This window comes from Syngnathoides biaculeatus, chromosome 13 (genome assembly GCF_019802595.1).
Source record: "Syngnathoides biaculeatus isolate LvHL_M chromosome 13, ASM1980259v1, whole genome shotgun sequence".
Classification (NCBI taxonomy): Eukaryota; Metazoa; Chordata; class Actinopteri; order Syngnathiformes; family Syngnathidae; genus Syngnathoides; species Syngnathoides biaculeatus.
The window spans coordinates 13,088,933-13,109,998 of NC_084652.1; the positions used below are offsets into that span (position 1 = coordinate 13,088,933).

At 41.1% G+C, this 21,066-nt stretch overlaps 2 protein-coding genes across 9 annotated transcripts in view; both read left to right on the plus strand.

Moving 5' to 3' along the window:
* Positions 1-2,435, plus strand: part of crtc1a (CREB regulated transcription coactivator 1a) — a 19,640-nt gene extending 17,205 nt beyond the window's left edge. For 4 of the 5 annotated variants that reach the window (XM_061838689.1, XM_061838691.1, XM_061838692.1 and 1 more), the window contains one exon: positions 883-1,126. In XM_061838689.1, the coding sequence (XP_061694673.1) occupies positions 883-1,088 (206 nt within the window). In that variant the 3' untranslated portion in view covers positions 1,089-1,126. Of the gene's footprint in view, positions 1-882; positions 1,127-1,169 lie in introns of those variants that run through there. The other variant, XM_061838690.1, reaches the window with a different exon arrangement.
* On the plus strand, positions 1,125-21,066 carry crsp7 (cofactor required for Sp1 transcriptional activation, subunit 7). 4 transcript variants are annotated; one of them, XM_061838688.1, is made up of 4 exons: positions 1,125-1,229; positions 12,848-13,031; positions 14,053-14,127; positions 17,255-21,066. In XM_061838688.1, the coding sequence occupies exons 2-4, from the start codon at positions 12,960-12,962 to the stop codon at positions 18,917-18,919; spliced, it is 1,812 nt and encodes a 603-aa protein (XP_061694672.1). In that variant the 5' UTR covers positions 1,125-1,229; positions 12,848-12,959; the 3' UTR covers positions 18,920-21,066. The 4 variants fall into 4 exon arrangements, with proteins under 4 accessions (XP_061694672.1, XP_061694669.1, XP_061694668.1 ...); XM_061838685.1 differs by lacking the exon at positions 1,125-1,229 and adding an exon at positions 12,144-12,223; XM_061838684.1 differs by lacking the exon at positions 1,125-1,229 and adding an exon at positions 12,528-12,686.

Consider the following 21,066-nt stretch of genomic DNA (forward strand, 5'->3'; position numbering starts at 1 on the left):
ACATTGTCCACCAAGGGGCAGTAAAATGCAGACATAAGGGTATACCGAGATGGTCACAACTTCTCAGTGAGCTGTATTTATAATAATAATATTTTTTGCAAAGGGTAAAGAATATATGCTGGTGAGTATTTTTATCGTTTATTATGTGTTGCTCTACTGTTTGAGTTCAAATAGCCATTCCTTAAAGTAGTGGTTCCCAAACGTTTTTTTTGCTGTGCCCCCGTTTTTGGAGATTAAATTATTTGCAAGGGCCAACCCCCCACCCCAGCCCCCCTACACACACACACGTACACACACAGTTGTTCAAATAATGCACATACGCTTGGCTTGCAAACATTACTTGAAAATCAATAAAAACAAGAACAACAAATATCGCTCCAATAATCATTGCAGTAGCCACTTTTACAGTTGACAAATTACACCGGCAAGTTTACCAAGCCACCCAAAATTAACAAAAACTTTTTTTTCTGCTAAAATATAATGTCTTGAATTCCTGCAGTCATTTCAGTGACCGGTGTGGGCTTGTATCCTCGGGAGTAAAACTAGGTCCATCTGCTAAGTGTAACTTAAGAATGAAAAGTGTTCATGTTAGCTCTGCAACTCCCTTGCCACAACACCCCGCAGCCCCTCCCCAGGGAGTGGGCCCTACAGTATGAAAACTACTGTCTGAAAGGGTTATAAAGCCACATAACCAGTGCTGTTTGCCAGCCATCTACGGCTTTTTTGTATTATTTGTTAGCATTAAGCTCAACATTGTCAAATGAATACCAAGTCAAAGTCAGTCCTCCACTTGCTGTAAATAGCTTTTTGTGGTCTCTCAATGCCAAAGAGACAAAAGAAGCCATTTATCTTCCTCACATTTTGTGTTTGGCTCCTATGCAGCGAGTGGAGAGTCTCCTCCCAGTCTGCCGAAGGACCAGGCTGACCCCCTGTCAACAGATATCAGCTTTGACGTTGATGCGCACTTCCCACTGGACGACCTAAATATCGACCTACTGACACTTGATGGCCTGCACATGCTCAACGACCCGGACATGGTGCTCACTGACCCAGCCACAGAGGATGCCTTTCGAATGGATCGCCTCTGATTTTGGGGTGCAATGGTCTGTTTTGGCTTGTTTCACCAGCTTGCCAGCTTCACTCCCATAAAAAAGCTTTTTTTTTTAAAGAGAATGACCAGCTTCCCTGCTTCTGAACTGGAAAAGTGGCAGCATCCTAAAAGCATCAAGGTACAAACTCTGTTTGTGGTTCTACCAACGACACAAGTACTTAAGTTGCGATTCTTTGGTAAAAGAGGACATGGTTTAAAGGAATAGTGTGGTATAGTCAAACTGATTAAACATTGTAAAGCAAAAGGCAGTGGTGTAGTATGGGGCCATGAAATGGCCGACACCCCCAGGCTCAAAACTTTCATGCATCCATTTTCCAGAGTGCTTATTCTCATTAGGGGAGGGGTAAGCTGCAGCTTGTCCCAGCTGACTTTGGGCGATAGGCAGGGTCCACCCTGAACTGGTTGCCAGCCGCTGTTATTTAGCTAACAAGACGAGAAATTTCAGAAATGAATCAAATCAGCCCCAATTCCAATGAATTCGGGGCGTTTTGATTAACGTAGATAAAAACAGAATGCAATGATTGGATCCTATATTCAATTGAATACACTTCAAAGACAAAATAATTTAAAGTTCGAACGGATGAACATTATTTATTTTTGTAAATATAATCCCATTTTGAATTTCATGCCTGTAATGTGTTCCAAAAACTGAGACGGAGGCTACAAAAGACTGGGAAAGCTGAGGAATGATCAAAGTCGGTTGTTTGTAACATCCCATGGATGTACAGGTTAACTGGAAACGGGTGACTCTCATGATTGGGTTTTAAAGGAATGTGTCACCATGATAAAAGAAACTATAAAGAAGATAGAAAGATGAGAAAGCTAAAGGGCTAATTAGAAACCATCTGAACTCAGCCGCAATATAACTACTTCTGATACCAAGTAAAGATCCCACTCACCCAGGTAATTACTGACCACTGTCACTAATTATTATGGACATCAAAATCATTTATAAGGCTTTAGCCAGGAGACTAGAAAAAAAAAATCTTCCCTCAATAATACCTGGAGACCAAACGGGTTTCATTAAAAGTCAGACATCCACCAACGTCAGGTGATGATATATATAATAAGTATGTCCCAGTGTAATAATTTAAAAGCAATGATGTTGTCTCTCGATGCAGAATGAGATTTTGATAACGTTAACTGGTCTTTTCTTTTTTTCTGTACGTACGTCACAAATTGGGTTTCTGTGACCCACGTGTTCGTTAGATCGCAAAGTTATGAAACTCCCCCAAAGCAACCGTCACCACAAAAGCAGTCACATCACTAAGTTTCACTTTAAAAAAAGGAACTAGACAAGGATTCCAACACTCACCCATCCTATTCACACTATTCATCGAAGTACTGGTAATAGCGATACAGCAGAACATTAATACTAAGGGTATTGTGTACCTCTACTGTCCACATCTGAGATGGACTAGTGCAAAGTTGAAAAGTGTGCTGTGGTTTGATGAGTTCACATTTTAAACATATGTTTTTTATAAATCATGGACATTTCCTGTCAGCCTAAAAGGGAAAGGACCATCCAGATTGTTATCTGGTTAAAGTTAAAAAGCGATCTGTGATGGTTTGAGGGTGTGTTAGCGCCCATGGCATGGGTAACATCTGTTAAGGCAGCATTAATGCTGAAAGCACATACAGGTTTTGGAGCAACGTGTGCTATAATCCAAGCAATTTCCTTTTCAGGGACATTCTTTATTTCAGCAAGATCTAAGCCACATTGTACATGTGTTACAACATTGTGGCTTTGTAGTAAAAAGGTATTATACTGGTCTGCCAGCTGTCCATTATGAAGTACAAAAGATGATAATGAAGACCCCAGAATGTTGAGCAACTGAAGTTATACATCAGGCAAGAATCGGAAAGAATTTCACCTAAAAAGTCACAACAATTTTGTCCTCAGTTCCCAAAAAGCTTATTGGGTGTTGTTAAAAGGGAAGGTGATGCTTTTTTGGATAGGAGCTATTTGTGGGCATCAAATTCAAAATTGGTAAATATTTGAAAAATATAATCCTTTCTTTGTTGTGCATTTTATTGAATATAGATTAAAAATTATTTGAAAATCATAGCATACGGTTTTTATTTCTGTTTTATACATTTTAATTGGAATTGGGCTTTGGAGGTAAAATACATCATACTCCCCAAAGATTCTGATTATTAATGTGATATGTTACACACACAAACACACACACATCTGTAAATAAAATATATATATATAATAATATAATATGTAATATATATAGGCTGCACGGTGGTTCAGCTGGAAAGCGTTGGCCTCACAGTTATGAGGTCCCGGGTTCAATCCCGGACCCAACTGTGTGTAGTTTGCATGTTCTCCCTGTGCCTACGTGGGTTTTCTTCAGGCACTCTGGTTTCCTCTCACATCCCAAAAACATGCAACATAAATTGGACACTAAATTTCCCCGAGGTGTGATTGTGAGTGCGGCTTTTTGTCTCGAGCTGCCCTGCAATTGGCTGGCAACCAGTTCAGGGTGTACTCGGCTTCCTGCCTGATGGCAGCTGGGATAGACTCCAGCACTCCCGCGACAATTGAGAGGATAAGCGGCGAAGAAAATGGATGTTGGGAACAACCCAAACTCCCCTTGTTAACCCTTATCAGTGCAAGTGAATAGTAGCTTGTTCAGTCCTAATTGGTGGCCTACAAAAAGGTTTCATTCCCAAGGTGTGACTCAAGACACATCTCATGATGGGTAAGAGCAAAGAGCTGTCTCAAGACCGTCGCAAACTAATTTTTGCAAAACATAACAGTGACAGTGGTTACAGGTGCATAACTAAGCTTCCAGTAAGTTCCTGTGTGCACATTTGTTGCTGTATTATCCAAGTGGAAAGACAATCATAATTTCTTAATTTCTGACAGAGGATTGCAAAGAATAATCAGAAGAGTTGCTCAAGAGCCCTGTTGAGAGCTTCATAAAGATCTGGAATTAGCATATGCTGTTGTCACATGGGAAAACCGTGAGTAATGCACTCCGGTCAGACGAGAGCAAAATTAAACTGTTTGGATGACACAGTGCAGAGCACTTCTGGTAAAAATTATATTTTTGAAGGAAGGATGAATGGGCAAATGTACCAGAACCTTCAAAATTTCAAGACTGCTTGTGTGAAGGAAAGGGTCAAAATCATAAAAGAGCAATGTGTGCGACTCCTTTTTATATATAATAAGTCTTGCGAACGTTCAGATAAAAATTATCCCACGCTGAATTGGTAGGAAAAAGGGAGCAGGTTAGCAGTGTCACTAATAGTTGACTGGTCCTAGGTTCTTGTAACCCATGCTATGCCGCTGAGAGCAGCTTTAGACCTCCCTTTACTGGGTTTGCAATGTTTTCATGCTACACGGGAAATGCTGGAGTTTGATTGGACAATCATCTGTTCTGCATAAACTAATCACTGTGCATCCTTGTTATGCCTTAAGTGCTCCCGCGTTTCGATTTTAACAGAAAGATGGCTAAAATGGGAACGACATTGTATTTCAATCATCTTGAGTATAATTTTCCGTTGGGTCACTGTACTTGTGAGGTGTATTGATGTTATTTTTGTGACTTGTCACAAACATCCTTTTTGTATTTTACCTCCAAGTACAGTATAACAATGTTTTTGTTGTTGTTGTTGTGGGACATCTGTTTTCATAGTACAGCATGTACATTTCATCGTCAATGTACATAATGTGAGCAGATTGATGAAGTCGACCTATGCAAAACACGGATTTTATTTTGAACTGCAGTCAGTGAAACTGAATTGAACCTTTTAGAGCCTTGCGTGGAGGAAGTTTAAACTATGTACACAATTCTTATACCAACCACAAAAATGCTGCCATGTTTATATAGTATGTATTTTGATATATATATCAAAAGAAATTCGCAGAGACAAATCGAAGTCTCTTGAATGCTCCCAAAGATGACCTCAGTATAACAGAAATATAAATGTATTTTCCCCAGACATTTGAACAGCCTATATTCTAGAACAGCATTGTTGATGTAATGAGAATGTATTGAGCTCGATGAAACGTCGTTCGGCCTTCAGTATTTATATGGTAACCTTTCGTATTTACTGTAGATTCTATTATTTGGTCTTCATAAGCCGATTTGGGATATTGTTTCAAATAATCTTTGTTTTCTATACATTATGGTAATACAGACTACTGTCATTGTTTTTATTGTATTTATGGTGTCGATCTGTCTAATTTATTCTCCGTTCGTCCCTCTGGTGTCTGGGTTCACATTTCAATTACTCATTATGTTTACTTAAAACTTCTACACTACAACTGCACTACTCTTTAAAGATATATGTAACTATTACGTGGACTGGACTCATGAAACATAACATCCGTATGAGTAAATTAATAATTGTTATACAACTCAAATACACGGAGAATTTTGAGATATTTTGCCGTGATCAGCAAATACACACAGATGACCTTTCATTTGGGATTTTTATCATGCCACTGATACTGACTGGCGACCATGGTTATTCATTTTGAAGTATCAAATAAATATGACCAAATATTCCTAAAATTGCATCATGGAAATAGTTACAAAAATTCTCGGTAAATCTAATTTTACGACTTTGAAGTTGCTCGTCATTGTAGGAAAGAAAAAGAAAAAACAAAGATGGCCATGAAAGTTACGAATGCATGTTGCATGCTCAAATATGTCATGATGATTATTTGTGGTGTCCGTCTATTTAAACCTTTTTTTCATGTTATTTAATGGAAATGAAACATTTGATTTACCAACTTATATGTGATGGACCTCGGGCATATCATGTTTCAAAATTAAGTTGCGGTATTTTGCATTACTTTTATTGATTGTAATAATTTTGTGATCGCATGACTGTCTTGAGTCTGATTCCCTTTCATGTCCCGATTTTTGTATTTTACATGTTGGTTCATTAGTCTCATCGATTCATCTTGTGCGGATAAGTTTAAAAAAAAAAAAGTATCATCATGACAAGTTATCTGTTAGCTGCTTGTTTCAAATTATTATACTGCACTGTACGGTACCATATGTTTGGTTTGGTTTCTTATAACTTGTCATGGTAAATCAGACTTGCTTTGTATATTGCTTTGTGCTTTATGTAATATTCTGGCACAGATAGAAAATGCACCATAACATTCTGCAATATAGCATTATGATTATTTGTGTTGGGACAGACACCGTTGGGCCATTTTCTTTGAGCTCGGACAGCGCCCCCGTTTTTCATTATTGTGAAGTGACAGTGGACATAAAAAGTCTACACACCCCTGTTCAAATGCCTTTTTTTTATATATATATATATACATATAACAACGACACGAAGATGAATCATGACACTCTTTTCCACCATTATCGTGTGTGTTCGTGTGAGTACTTTTTTGTCATCAGGCTTTTTCCCCAATAGGAAAAAAAAAACATTTATAATTTGTTTTGTCTAATACAGTACTAGATAATGCTCACATTATGTTAATTGCATTATTTTGCTTACCAGTCCACTGCTTGTTTAAATGCACTTTGATATGCAACATGAAAAGTACAATAACAATTTCAGGACTATGAACATAGATGGTCACTCATTGCAGTCCTTTTATGTGCATTTTGAGGACAGCCGTCCTGGTCCGAACCTCATCCAATGGCAGCTAAATTATGATATGGTATTTTGTTTACAAGTAAACAATTCCTAAAGTTTAACTTTTTTTTCTGCCAAAAAAGGGCTTCATTGTGTTGTTACCTGCATCATACTGCAAAGGTCACCCTTTAAAATGACAAAGGTTTTGTTGTCTTTTTGTCTTCTCATATAAATGACCTGTCAAATTGGAGCAAATCCATCTTAATTGTTGCTTCTTTTTAAACTTACCTGATGTGTTTGTATATGTATTTTGTTCGTGACAGCTACTGCTTTTGTGTTCATATTTGTACATGGAATTTACAAGAGGAAAACATCAAGATGAACTGTTGTAGGCCTATTTTTTATGGCGGCAAAGGATGGATGGATGGATGGATGGATGGATGGATGGAGCATAGCATCCACATTTAAATGTCTTTTGTCATACTACATACTGTACACAAGTATGCAAGTTTGCATTTTTTAAAAACAATCTAAATTATTTGCATTTTTTTTTAAATGAAATAAGAAAATAATAGAATAGGTGGACTCCCCCACAAAAAGGTCCATCAAAGAGAATGTGTGCCAGCCACACGGGACACAAAGAAAGAAATGCACGTACAGTACGACGTGAGACTGTCATCATATAAACTTGAAAGAAACGAGTCATAAAACAAAAGAGTGCAGCTACTGAGCATGCAAAATTCGGTTTCCACGCCAGCTATAAAACGGAGATGGACTGTCGTAGACGACGCCTCAACCATGAAAAGAGTTCATTTTACCTGTACTGTGATGTGGAGTGTCCAGAATACAAGCCACACTCGTCTTGGCGCCCTCTGCAGGAATACAGCTGTCATATCAATTTATAGTTAACGCAATAATACATTTTCACAGATTTTGGAACAGTAGGTAAATGCCTTTTTCTCCAGTGGTTGGAGTAAGTTCCCCCCTATCACTCAAACAAATATAAAATAAAACAAATGTATAACAAAATATACAATTAGTACAGCAACAATAATGTTAAATTAATTAATGTTACTCAAAATCAAAAGTAGTAGCAGCTGGTGAACGTAAGCAGTCATTTCAAGTAATAGGGCACAAATACGTCTTTTAACGTCCTGAAATACATTTCTCAAGTAGTTGACTTTTTTTTTTAATATTTTACCTGTATATTTTAATACGTGAACCTCTATTGTCTAATTTTAATTCTGTTGAGCCAAATTATAATCACGTGTGTATATAATTGACAGGAAGTAAATTTCATGCTGCACTTTTTTTTGTACTTTTACATAAGTAGCTGAATCAGTATGTCTGCTTTTTCTAGTCTTTTTTTTTTACACAAGTATCTGTACTTCTACTTATATGCAGTGTGAATACTCTTGCCACCTGCGAAGGAGTCAAATAACTACTTTCATTTTTACTAAGTTCTTTCGTTTTTTCTCCACAAATAACTTTATTGCTGCACAAAACACTTTGTGAGTACTTTTGCCACATCTGAAGGAGACAAGTTAGTTCTTTGACTCGTCTCTTTTTATACAAGTATGTTTTCCTGCTTATGTACAGAATGTGTGTAGAGTACTTTTTTTCTCACCACAAAAGGAGTCAAATCAGTACTTCAAATTTTACTATTCTCTGTATACACAAATAGTTGTTCTTCTACTTAAACCATTCATGGGCAGCATGGCAATTTTTTGCCTTATTGAGATAAAAGTCTCCTAACAGGCCACAATCAAGGAAATAACTTATTTTTTGTTTATGGTGAAGTTATATGATAACTTTACTAATTTATAATCTCGTCCCAAAAATCTAACTGTGAACTTTGACCGAGCGAGTTATTAAAACACTTAACTATTTTGATATACTGAACGATAATAATGCGTGAAAATCATGATGTCCCAAAAATGGGACGCTACCCACGAATGGGTTAAGTACAAAATCTGTTTACTCTTGCCACCTCTATAGGAGTTCAATTTGTACTTTTTTTTTTTTTTTTACACAAGTATCTCAATTCCACTAATTTTTATTCATCAAGCATTTTAAAAACAACTGCACCTAAAACAAAGTGCTGTGCATGCATAGAAATCAATCACAAGACAAGTGAAAATAAGAATTTAAAAACAAAAAGTTGAAAACTGTAAAAAAAAAACATTTAAAAAGACTTAAATAATATCTGAAGTTGCATGTTGCATAGAGCGCCAAGAGGGTTTTAAAAATGTAAAGTTCACAGTCAGCTAGTTGAGGGCAAACTTTTGCCACATCCTTGCTGTGTGTGAAAAGGCTTCAGCTTCGCCAGCCACCTGGGGTGACAATTATTATTTCAAGTACTGCACCAATGAGCCAGTCATATTTAAAGTCACTGCCCAATGTAAAACCCAAATTTAAGTTGAGGTTTGCTTCACAAAGTGTACCAAAGGGCTGAAGTCAATAGGAGAGATCCACAATGGTTATTGGGACCAAACAACAACACTTCAGTTTTCTTTTTCTTTAAAGTCGAGTATTTAAAGTCCATCCAGGTTTTGTCTTCAAGATGTCATCAAAATACACCTTCCTTATTCCAGAGTACATAAATGTGACAATCTTATGTTAATACTAGTTAGAAAATGATTTAAAAATCATTGTTTCTGTTTTATTTGTTTACATACTGCCCCGACTTCATAAGAACTGGGGATTGTAATTTAATTTCTGCAGGACTTCAATTTAAGTACAGCGTGTAAGTAATCCTGCTCCCTTTGATTGAGTTGAATCAGTATATTTAGAACTTTTTTGAATGATCATTTCTCCTTAAATATCTGCTCAATTAACGTCACAACAATAAACAACATCCTTTTTATTTTACCAAGTATGTAAAAAAAAAAAATGGCGGCACAGTGGAAGAACTGTAAAGTGTTGGCCTCACAGTTCTGAAGTCCAGGGTTCAATCCCCCGGCCCTGCCTGTGTGGAGTTTGCATGTTCTCCCCGTGCCTGTGTGGGTACTCCAGTTTCTTCCCACATCCCCAAAACATGCAACAATAACTGGACACTCTAAATTGTCCCTAGGTGTGATTGGGAGTGCGATGTCACGACCCATCAAAACGGAGGTAGCACCCAAATGAAGGAGTCGGGAGACAAAGAGGTAATTCGGGAAAAACGTTTATTATTCCAAGGTCGGGGATCGGGCAGGCAGTCAAGTGCGGCAGCGGTAGTCAGAACGTCGGGCGCAGAGAGCAGGTCAGCGGGCAGGCAGGAGTCGGTCCACTTAAGATCGTCAAAACAGGCAGGAGTATCAAAGGAGTCAGGCTTACAAGGTCGGTCGGAGAACAGGCGGAGGTCGGTACACACGGGTTGACGATCAGGGATACGGGGGTGCTGGAACAGGGCATGATTTGCAACGATCTGGCGCCGGACCAGTTGTCCCCATGGTCCTATATACACCGGGGCCAATCAGCCAGCATGAGGCGCAGGTGTGCGCCTACCAATCAGCGCGGGCGCGCGGGAACCCGCACAACCAGGGCTGGACCGGCAAGACCATGACAGAGGAAACCGGAGTGGCCAGAGAAAACCAACGCAGGCACGGGGAGAACATGCAAACTCCACACAGGCGAGGCCGGGATTGAACCCGGGACCTCAGAACTGTGAGGTCAACGCTTTCCAGCTGCACCACCGTGCCGCCACCAAAGAATACTTTTGACACATAAAGACATGTCACTGAGCAATCAAAGTTTGCTAGTAATCTGTTGATGATGGTATAATTTTTTTGGAGGAGCGGGGGTGATAATTGTGCAAAACCATCCTCTAGCAATTAAAGCAGTTTGAATGACTAAAAGAGCAATACTCCAGCGCAATGACCATTGTGTAAAGGGCTTCAAGAAATGTGTGCGTGACTACATTGTGTCGAATGTGCAAATGTTGCAGATACTCCTCAGTCAATTGTGCAAGTGGTGCCGATGCTATTCTGTCACGTATGACCAGTCATGGTCAACAACAGATATGCAAATAGTGCAGCATGGTGAGACTACTACAGTAAGGGAACAAGTAATGTATAATTGGCCCGATGGAAATGTGACAAAGTCAGGACAACAAAAATGGCGGCATGTTGCAACGGAATTGTAAGTTACTGCATTGTCCGGCAGCAGCCTACCCAAGGGAAGGCGCTGGAAGAGCTGGTGACCAGGATGTGGAGGGTCCCAGAGGATTTTGCATGTTCTTCTCTGAGTTCTCACAGCATGCAAGTCCTCAAGGGTGCGTAGGGGGGCTACTAACAGTCTTTTCTGCAGTTGTGATTGTCCGCTGGAGTTGGAATGTCTTTTTTTTTTTTTTTTTTTTTGTAGCAGCACCAAACCAGACTGTGATGGCAGAACACAAGACTTCAGGTCCTAAGAGACTGTAATTCTCAGGAACTAGAGGGTCTCAACAGTAGGCACAAGGGAGTTGGAGAGCATGAGGGGCAAATGTGGCGAAGGATGTCTGCTGAAGATAGCCGTCATTTATACGGTCTTTGGTGTGGAAAGCTCTTGGAATGCTGACACTTTCAGAGTTCCTTTCACTGGAACTAGGGAGCCCATTTTTTAGACAATGCCTTGCTCCCAACTTTGTGGGAACAGTTCTTCCATTTCTAACGTGGCTGTGCACCAGTGTACAGCGTAATCAAGACATGGATGAGAGAGTTGCTGTGAATGAACTTCACTGCCCTCCAGAATCCTGACCTCAACCCAATGGGTTTGATTAGAGCAGAGGCTGAGACCTAATGCCTTCTCGTCCACCATCAGTGTGACATCACAAATGCGCTTTTGAAAACACGGTAAAGAATTCTCATGAGCACACTCCTAAACAATCTTCCCCGAAGAGTTGAAGCTGTTATAGTTGCAAAGGTTGGACCAGAAATTCATGTTTTGTTTTGTTTTTTCAAAAGATCATTTTAATAATATTCTACTGTCTGGTCAGACAGTTTTAATATATCCATCCAGTTTCCGTACTGCTTATCCTTACTAGGGTCACGGTTATGCTGGAGCCCATCTCATTATAGGTGAGAAGCAGGGTACTCCGTGAACTGGTCGCCTGCCAATCACAAGGCACATATAAGCATACATTGACACTTACATTCACACCTTTGGACAATTTGTAGTCTTCAATTAACCTACCTTTCATGTTTTTGGGACATGGGAGGAACACTGCACAGGCAAGGCTAGATTTGAACCCCAGTCTTCTTAGGCAGATGTGCTAACCAGTCGGCCACCATACTGCCTAGTTTTAACATATCCATCCATCCATTTTCTTAGCCGCTTATCCTCACAAGAGTCGTGGGGATAGCTGCAGCCTATCCCAGTTGTCAATGGGCAGGAGGCGGGGTACACCCTGAACTGGTTGCCAGCCAATCGCAGGGCACATGGAAACAGACAACAGCTGCCCTCACAATCACACTTATGGGCAATTTAGAGTATCTAATTAATGTTGTATGTTTTTGGAATGTGGAAGGAAACCGGAGTTCCCGGAGAAAACCCACGCAGGCACGGGGAGAACATACAAACTCCACACAGGTGGGTCCAGGATTGAACCTCAGAACTGTGAGGCCAACGCTTTACCAGCTGATCCACTGTGCCACCCAGTTTTAACATATATGAAAATGTTTGGTTTTTTTTCCATTATATTATCAACTACAAACTCCATCTTTAGGTAGAGAATGTGAGTAGCCCACTTCTACCACATTTGAATTTCCCACTTTTACTTCAGCCTTGAGCGTGTGTACTACACGACTTGTGCTTCAGCATAGATCGTGAGTACTTTTGCCACCTTTGAATTCATTTCTACACGAGTACGACTACTTCAGCCGCATAGGGGGTAGGGACAGAGGCAGCGGGTCCCGGGGTGTACAAAAGAGGCAGGCCGGGTAGGGAGGGTGCACGCGCGGCGTGGATGTTTACTCGGCGTCGGCGGCGCGGACGTCAGAGCGAGCGATCCCAGCGTGCACCGCGAGGCCGTTGAGAGCTCCGGCAGCTGCTAGTGAGTCTCGCCAGTCGCTACAGCGCCGAGCAAGGCAGGCAGCAATCCTCCTGTGCTCCACACAACACAGCCCATACATTTTCCCACTGGGGGTGGGAGGGGAGGGGGGGGAAACTCCATGTGAGCAGGAGGGGGAAAAGACTGACTTGTCTACCTTCCAGGCGACAGAGAAATATGCTGCGCGGACGCCTGGCGAGACACCGCGGCAGCGTTTGAGTCACGATTGTCTGTCGGTTTCCATTTTGGAGGATTCCTTTCTCCATCCTCCGGGCAATGACAACGGTCTCGGCAACCCCGCAGCAGATGAGGGACCGGCTGCTGCAGGCCATCGACAGTCAGAGCAATGTGAGTAAAGCTAAAGAGGCTATCAGGGGGCTGTGGGGCTGCAAGTCCGGCAAACTCTCAACTTAACGCGCCCGAGTAAAGCGTTTCCATTTGGTGGCCATAAAGCCGTGTGGCCCGCGTTTGTCGGCTGTCACTGACAATGGCGAATGTGTCCAAAAAAAGGGAGGAGAAGTTCTCCTGGGGTAGTGGAGTTGACAGCTTGGAAGCTAATTTAGCAACAGTAGCTGGTATCGCCCCCCCACCTCCACCCACCCCCTTGCTTGGACGTAGTCCGTTAGCTTGCTAGCCCCAACACCAAAGCAGGGAAGTAGCATTTTGAACTTTACAACGGAATAACACCAACAAACGCACGCTCGATTAACTTAAATGCTTCGGAAACACCACCCACGTAGGTCATAAGGCATAGACCTTGGCTGCCGACCGCTAAACGCTCACATTTTCCCCGTTAAACAAGTGTCGGATGCGGCTAGCGATAGCTCGAGTAAGCTAAGCGAGCGAGCCTTCCGACTCTCTCTCTAACATTAGCACGGTAGGCTAACGTGAACGCAGGTAAATGTTCGCAACCCCCGGGTGACTTTGGCGTCTTGAAAAAATGAATTGCCCCCTTTCGTTTTGATAAACGGCGTGCAGGATAGTTGTTTTACACGCTCTCGTGACCCAGGTTTGCCGTTACGTTTGCCACGGTTATGTCTTGAGGAGAGTTGACACATTGCTAAGTACTTTCAACGACCCTCTCTTTACTTTGAAGCTAATGCCCCGTTACTCTCACCTTCCATTTCAAGTCCGTTTGTTTGCATAGAACTGTCTACCTACATACCTACTCATCATGTCAACTGGTATTCTATTCACCATCAACCATGGCCCTAAAGATAATTAGGGCCATTTTATAAGTACTTCGCAATCATCTATCATTTACCTATTTCTGTTTACCAGTATGTAATCAATCCATCATGTCATGTAGTTTAACTCACAATATACTTTTGAACCGTATGACTGTGATATTTGTTTGTTTCTGTTACAGATATGCAATATGGTGGTTGTACTTGAGGTCATTACCTGTCTTGAGAAGTATCCTATCACCAAAGAAGCACTCGAGGTGAGATCAATGTCACAATTTCTTGTTCGATAGACTTTTGCCCATTTTCCACTGTGTAGTACTTAATCGTCTTGTCACGGCTTTACTCACTATTACCAGTTTTGTGTTGGCAAAATTTCATTGGGTTCAAGTACCCGATAAACCAGGATTCCAAGCTGGGCCGGTACCATTCGGGTTGTCTCGAACCGGTGGTAGTTGCTCACTTGTGCTGTATATTTGAACATACAATGCTCAAATTGAAAAAAATAAACATGTATAGGAACAGCTTACCCTGTTGCTGTGCCTTAGCTCTGGATACTGCACTCTGCTACCATTTTCTTTCTGGCAGCTCTCAAAAATCCATCTTCTCATTATAACCAAAATCGTGTTGATTATAGCACTACAAATGTTTATAATGCCTTTTTTTAGCTCATTCACTGCCAGACATTTTCAAGTAGAGTTGGCCATTATCAGCTGTTTTAGAGATAGAGTTTTGACTGATCTTTTAAGACCCACAAGAATATTTTGTTTAACAATACAAGCACTGAATCTACCAAAAGAGATTACTCTTATTTTGCAAGAAAACTGTAGCTTTTTCTGTTCTTTGTTTCACCATAAGCGTGTGTTTCTCAAGACAGTGGAAAAACTTTTATGAAAAGAAAGTCAAGCAAAATGTTAACTTTGCCGAACAAAAACAAGACTACGGAAGGTCTTTTGATGACACAATTATTTATTTAGAGATACGCGGCTATGAAATGCAACACTCAACTCACCACATGCTCCAAGTTGAATGTCAGTGGCCTTTTTTGGTGTCTAAGACCTGGACAATCAATCAAATTTGATTGTGACTTTGGATGCCCGATTAATTGAACCCAATCATAGTGATTAGTTTATTTACTTTTAAATGTGGGCTCTGCTGCTTAGGAAAAGCGCTTAATTTGTAGCACTCCCTGCAATATAGTCAGCCAGCCATCAGGGGGCAACTGTATGGTAAAGCGTTGATAAAGGGTGGCACCGGCAAGCCGGTGGCAACTTCAAAATAAAAGCCAAAAATGGTATTTATGTCCAATGGAATAATGTATGAAGCTTTTATTTTGAAGATTGCCTTTTCGGCATGTTGGCAGGGAGGCAGTTATCAAGGTAAGACCTTATTGATTCTTGTAGTGGCTGCATTGACTTCAACTTTTCTGCTGGCCTGACTGCAATGGAAAAAAAAACTGTGGAAATAACTAGAGATGTAAATTAGTTTGACTGTGCGCAGCTAACCAATGGTCAAGCAAAATAACAGAGGTACTGTCTTTGACAGTTCACTATAATGATGGGATTTTCTCATGAAAAGTTGGTCCTTACAGGCTAATGCTATTTTTGTATGCATTAACTGCGGTCACATATTCAAAAGAGGATTTGGATGTCTTGGGTTCTCTAGGGTTAAGTTGCAATTCGTGATTGCAGTTTTAAATACCAGATTTATTCAGTTAGCTGGGGGCTAGGGCATTTGATTATCATTATTTTCAGAATCATTCTGAACTGAGTACTTGAGATTTTTCTCTAAAATGAGAAATAGCCATGATTAATAAGGGTTATGTATCGATCAAAATATTTGTGACTTTTATTTTGGCCGTAATTGTGCATGCAGCCTTAGTGTTTGTCATTCACTCTCTGAAAAGCCTCTGCTTTTCTCACAATTATAACACACGCTACCATGACACATACTCTTTACACATTACACAATACATCCATAGTCTGTCCCAATGTGAGATGCCAAAACTTTTGACTTTAAAATGTTGCTTTTTCTCTAAAAATGTTGCCATTTCTCTCACTCATAGTTGACAGGAAAAGCTCAGTCACCCCTTTCTCTACAAAACCTTTGCTGATTTCTAATCTAAAACACTGTACTGCACTGCTGCTATCTCCAGGAATCTGTTCATTTTTACGGTTTTTAACAACTTTTATATCCACAGATAAGATGGAGCTTAATCTACTTTAAGCATCCAATTTGAAAAAGAATGTACTTAATGTCGGTAAACATCGATAACAGTGAACAGATAAACTCTGAATTAGGGCTCTCGCTATCTTTTTTTTTTTTTTGATTTGATTTTTCCATCAATTATTCCATTGAGGAATCAAATAAATGTGCTCCAAATGCACATCCCCTCCAGTGACAAATATCTTCTGGAAAATATGTTTTTATTAAGTTTCAAGGCAGAAATTTTTGCATTGACCAATTTTTGTGGTTGACTTAGTTATTTTTTTCAGCCCTACTATAAATTTACTACAAACTATGATTTAAAACACTATCATATTTCAATATATTATTATTTAAAGGTCCCATAGTTTGGGTTTTTAAGCCTCCATAGAGAGACTCTGTATAAAAGTGTCATCCATTTTCCAAGCGGCTTATCCTCACAAGGGTCGAGCGAGTGCTGGAGCCTATCCCAGCTAACTTAGGGCGAAAGGCAAACTACCCAAACTGGTCACCAGTCAGTTGCAGGGCACAAAGTGTCAATTTCCTTTAAAAAAATAAAATAAAATGTGAGCGTCTACGAAAGAAAACTGACAGCTACTGCTGTTTGACCCAGCTTTGTATCCACTTTGTCCATATTTGGCTAAGACCCCCGTTTGATTGGTTGCATTTGTGTAGAAGAACCATGGAGACAATATTAAATCCAAATACTGGTGGGAAAAAGATCTGGCAAATGCATCCCCTTTAAGATAGATTAATAATAGATTGTATTTTAAAACTGTCAAAGGAACTGTGCATGCTGACTTGACCAAGACTTCAACTAACAATCAAAGCTAAACTCAAGCACCTCCCCAACATACAAAGTATCCGAGTCGAGATGTATCACTTGAACGTACTTAAGATAAAGTTCTATCCAGACAGGATGTCATTTTGTGGCATGCTAGGACATTTCAGAAAGAGCACAACAACTGTGTGGGAAAATGTTTTTCAGAGAATATCTGGACATATGTTTAAAAGGAAAAGCACACAGGTGAAATTTTAAAGAGTGATCTGCTCATATGCAGGAAATTGGTCTGTTTTTGTTTTGTAGTCTGCCTCGTTCCAACTGCTATGACAATCAAACCTCTCCAGTCGAAATGTGTTTTTGCATTTGATTCCTCCCTAATGGTCACATGTTTGCATTAGGAAACCCGACTTGGAAAGCTGATCAACGATGTACGGAAGAAGACCAAGGATGAAGACCTTGCCAAGCGGGCCAAGAAACTCTTGCGAAACTGGCAAAAGCTGATCGAACCTGGGCCTGTGGTCGCCGTGAGCGCTCCCAGTTCCACCAATGGTAGCTCTCACCCATGCAGGACGGAGGCCTCGCTGCCCGACGTCACTTTATCGGCGAAGGGAGTCCCTGAAGTCAAAGTCAGAAATGACGTTCACAACACGTATTCGCCAAAGGCTGAAAAATCAAGCAGCCGGAAGCGCCGGGCAGAGCACAGAGATAGTGGAGTGCACTTACCAGAAAAAATCTCAAAGTTGACTGCTTACGATAACTCTGTTTCACCGCCACCCACCAACGGAATAGCCGGCAGCCCTGACACTCTGCTCGACCAAGACATCGTCCCGTCTCCCGATCGATCTCGGATAGAGCACCTTGACAATGATAAAATCAACAGAATTCCCGTAAATGCTGTCAAACCTCGGCCCAGCTCCCCTGGAGTGGCCAAATTCCCCAGCACTTCATCTTTAATCAAGGTTGCTGTTATGCAGCAGCAGGCTAGAATGGATGATGGGGGCGGAGGTGGGCTAGGAGGAGGAGGAGGAGGAGGGCATTATCAGGCCAGAAGTCCCCGTGGCCTTTCCACCAGTCCAAGGAGCACCAAACAAGACTCCGTGACCAAGCGCTCTGCGGCATATGCACAAATGCTATCGTCTGTCCCCAGTCCAACGTCCAGGGATTCACCTTTGCCCCAGCCTGCGTCCCCCCCGGCTCAAAGCTCTCACTCTTCCTATAGATCCTCAATGCACTGGGACACCTCACCAGAGGTCCCCTCTCATTGTCCTCCACAAGACTTATCCGCAACACTGGAATCCCCCTCTGTCTCACCCACGCCGCTTCATCGCCCGCAACACAACTCGGAACTCCACAGACCCGCGTCCGAAGCGGCCACGACCGTGTGGGACGACACGGACAGCTCACTGACTTCCACCTCGGAGTATAAGAGGAGGAAGTACCGCTCTAGAGACTACTCTGTCAACTTAGATGGCCAGAAAATAGAGGACACCACTAAGCCAGTACGATTAAAAGAACGGAGGCTAACGTTTGACCCCGTCACACGTCAAATTAAGCCCCTAATCCACAAAGAACCACAGTCCGAGGAACCCCCCACTCCTGAGCCTGTTGAGCCCAGGCAGAGAACTGAAGTCGCTGTAGTGCAGGACACTGTCGCTGGAACCAACCCTAATCCTTTTCACCAGACAAACTGGAAGGAGCTGTCCAGAAATGAAATTATCCAGTCCTACTTGAACCTTCAGAGTAATGTGCTGACCTCATCTGGGGTACAGGCCCCGAGCGCACACTTTTTCATGTCCCAGTATCTGAAAAGGGAAGAAAAGGAAGTGAAAGAGGTGAGGCAAATGCACGTTTTGCAGGTGGACAACCCGGCGGCAGATCTACCAGGCGTGAGTCGGGACATCAGTGACGAGGACCTGAACAGGATACACAACCAGCACTGGCCCGGAGTCAACGGGTGTTTGGACACTAACAACACCTGGTATGACTGGACAGAGTGCATATCGTTGGACCCTCACGGGGATGAAAGCAAGTTGAATATCCTGCCGTACGTTTGCTTAGACTGAGGGCTCTTTTTCCACTCCTGTTTTTGTTTTTTTCTTTTTCTTTTTTTGTTTTTTTTTGTTTTTTTTGTCCCCCATACAAACAAGATCATTTTGGATTTTGTTTGGCAAAAGACAGGCCTGCTAAACTCCGTAATCCCTCCTGTGCCTCCTCCTCTTTCTGTGATTTGAGATTTTGGTACAAAAAAAAATTGAGAAATTAAAAATATTTGAGTTTGTGATACCAAGGGCTGCTTTTGTTTTCATTTTTCAAGCTGAAAGCCACAGGAAGGATGGAGGCCTCCCCAGTTGCAGTGTGCTGCTACAAGCTCACAAGAAAAGAGGGCAGAATGAGCCCTGCTAGCAGGAAATGTCACCGATATTGTAGGCTTACAGGGTTAATATTGCTCTTTTTTCTCATCTTTTTGATTTCAATGATCTGTGGTTCAATATGAGGGTGGGCTGGGGTTTAGCTGTCCTGTACAGGCCGCCGTACTCATGTTCATCTACAAGTATATGAACATATCTCTAGTCTGAAATACTGGTGGTTACGAGAAGCTTTATGTGAATTATAAAAAGAGTAAATTATAAATTTCATGTCATGTACACTATTTATTTTGGCTAATACATTTTACAGGACTTCAATTGTGAGGTTTATAAACATCCCGCTTTTTCTTCAATACCTTGTTGCATCACAGTGTTTTCAATATTTTGTTTTTCTTTTTCTTTTCCATCACATTCGCCATCAGTTTATTTGGGCTTTACATTCCATAGTCCCTTTGCATTAGTGGGCTGTTTTTAACTCGGAAAATAAACATGTTCTGGAATCTTTGCTTCCAAGGTTTAAAATTGTGCCTAAATGTTTCAAAAACTAAATATATAGTCTAAATTGGAAGGTAAACCTTAAATTGCACACAGTACTGTTTGCTGCAGGTTAGATTATCGCTCCAAGTTTAGGTACACTGGTGCCTTGAGATACGGGTTACTTGACTGTCGTGTTGGCTTCAAGTTGTTTATTGCCGCTGTTGAAGTTTACTGTCTTGCTAAGCAAAATGAAGACAATTGCATATTGATCGTAAAGTGTAACATTTAAGTCTGCTATTTTAATGCTAACACAAGAAATGCCATAAAAGTGCTCATCAATCGTCTATAGTGGTTGTGCTGTAACCCTTTAAGCAGCTAATACGAAATACATACAGAGCAACTCATGGATAGATATTGCAATATTCAAATGCATTCTATATCCTCTGAAAAATTTACCGTTACTGCTATGGAGTATTGACATCTGTTTCCATGTGTCTATTCTGCCCCAGGTGGCCAAGTTGTGCACAGCAGGAGCAGTAAAACGATTGAAGCAAAAAGTGTAACAAAGCCGGTTTAATTCATTTGTTATTGAATGTTAAGTACAATATAATTTTTTTTTTTCCTCATTAAAATAAATTGCATTTTGTTGGAGAAGGCTGTAACAGATTAATGGGATTTTATTTCAATGGGGAAAGATGATTTAAGATGCTCGTGAGTCGCCCAACGGATTAAACTCGTATCTTAAGGCACCGTTGTTTGCTTGTATGGATATAAGTCTGCTGCCCACCCCCGCCCCCCACCCCCCAACACACACTGAAATCAATACATAGCAGTTGCTGGTTTAGGTTTTGCGATTCTAGCGTTAGCTCAGTATCATTTTGTTCACGACAGATGTCAAGCCAAGCAAAATGGAGACTAGAGAGAGAGCCCAGTGTCGCATCATCTTTGTGTGAATACTTCATTTTGCGTTCCCTTTTGCACTCATCCTTCAACATCCTACTTAGATGTCAAAATTGGCTAGTGCACTCGCTCATTCTTCCCTACCAACGTGCCTTTGGTAAAACTGTAAATCTGGATTTGCTTCCGCATGTGAGGTACTGTCCTCGTACCCGGAGAGTTTGTCAAGAGCTCCAAAATCCATGATCCGTATGAAGCTGGCAAATTCAATTTCCTTTTTTTTTTTTTGTTGTACACAAAGAAATTTGTGAGGTGTGCAAGTACAGATGGCAGAAGAAGTGTGCAACACAGCTGGCAATAAAAGTGCTACAACTGGTTGCTGAGAATGTTTTCTGGAGTTTTGACAGGGGCGTTTATGTTCAGTGTTTAACATCTCTCAATTGTTTGACAAATAAAATGATCCAATTCTT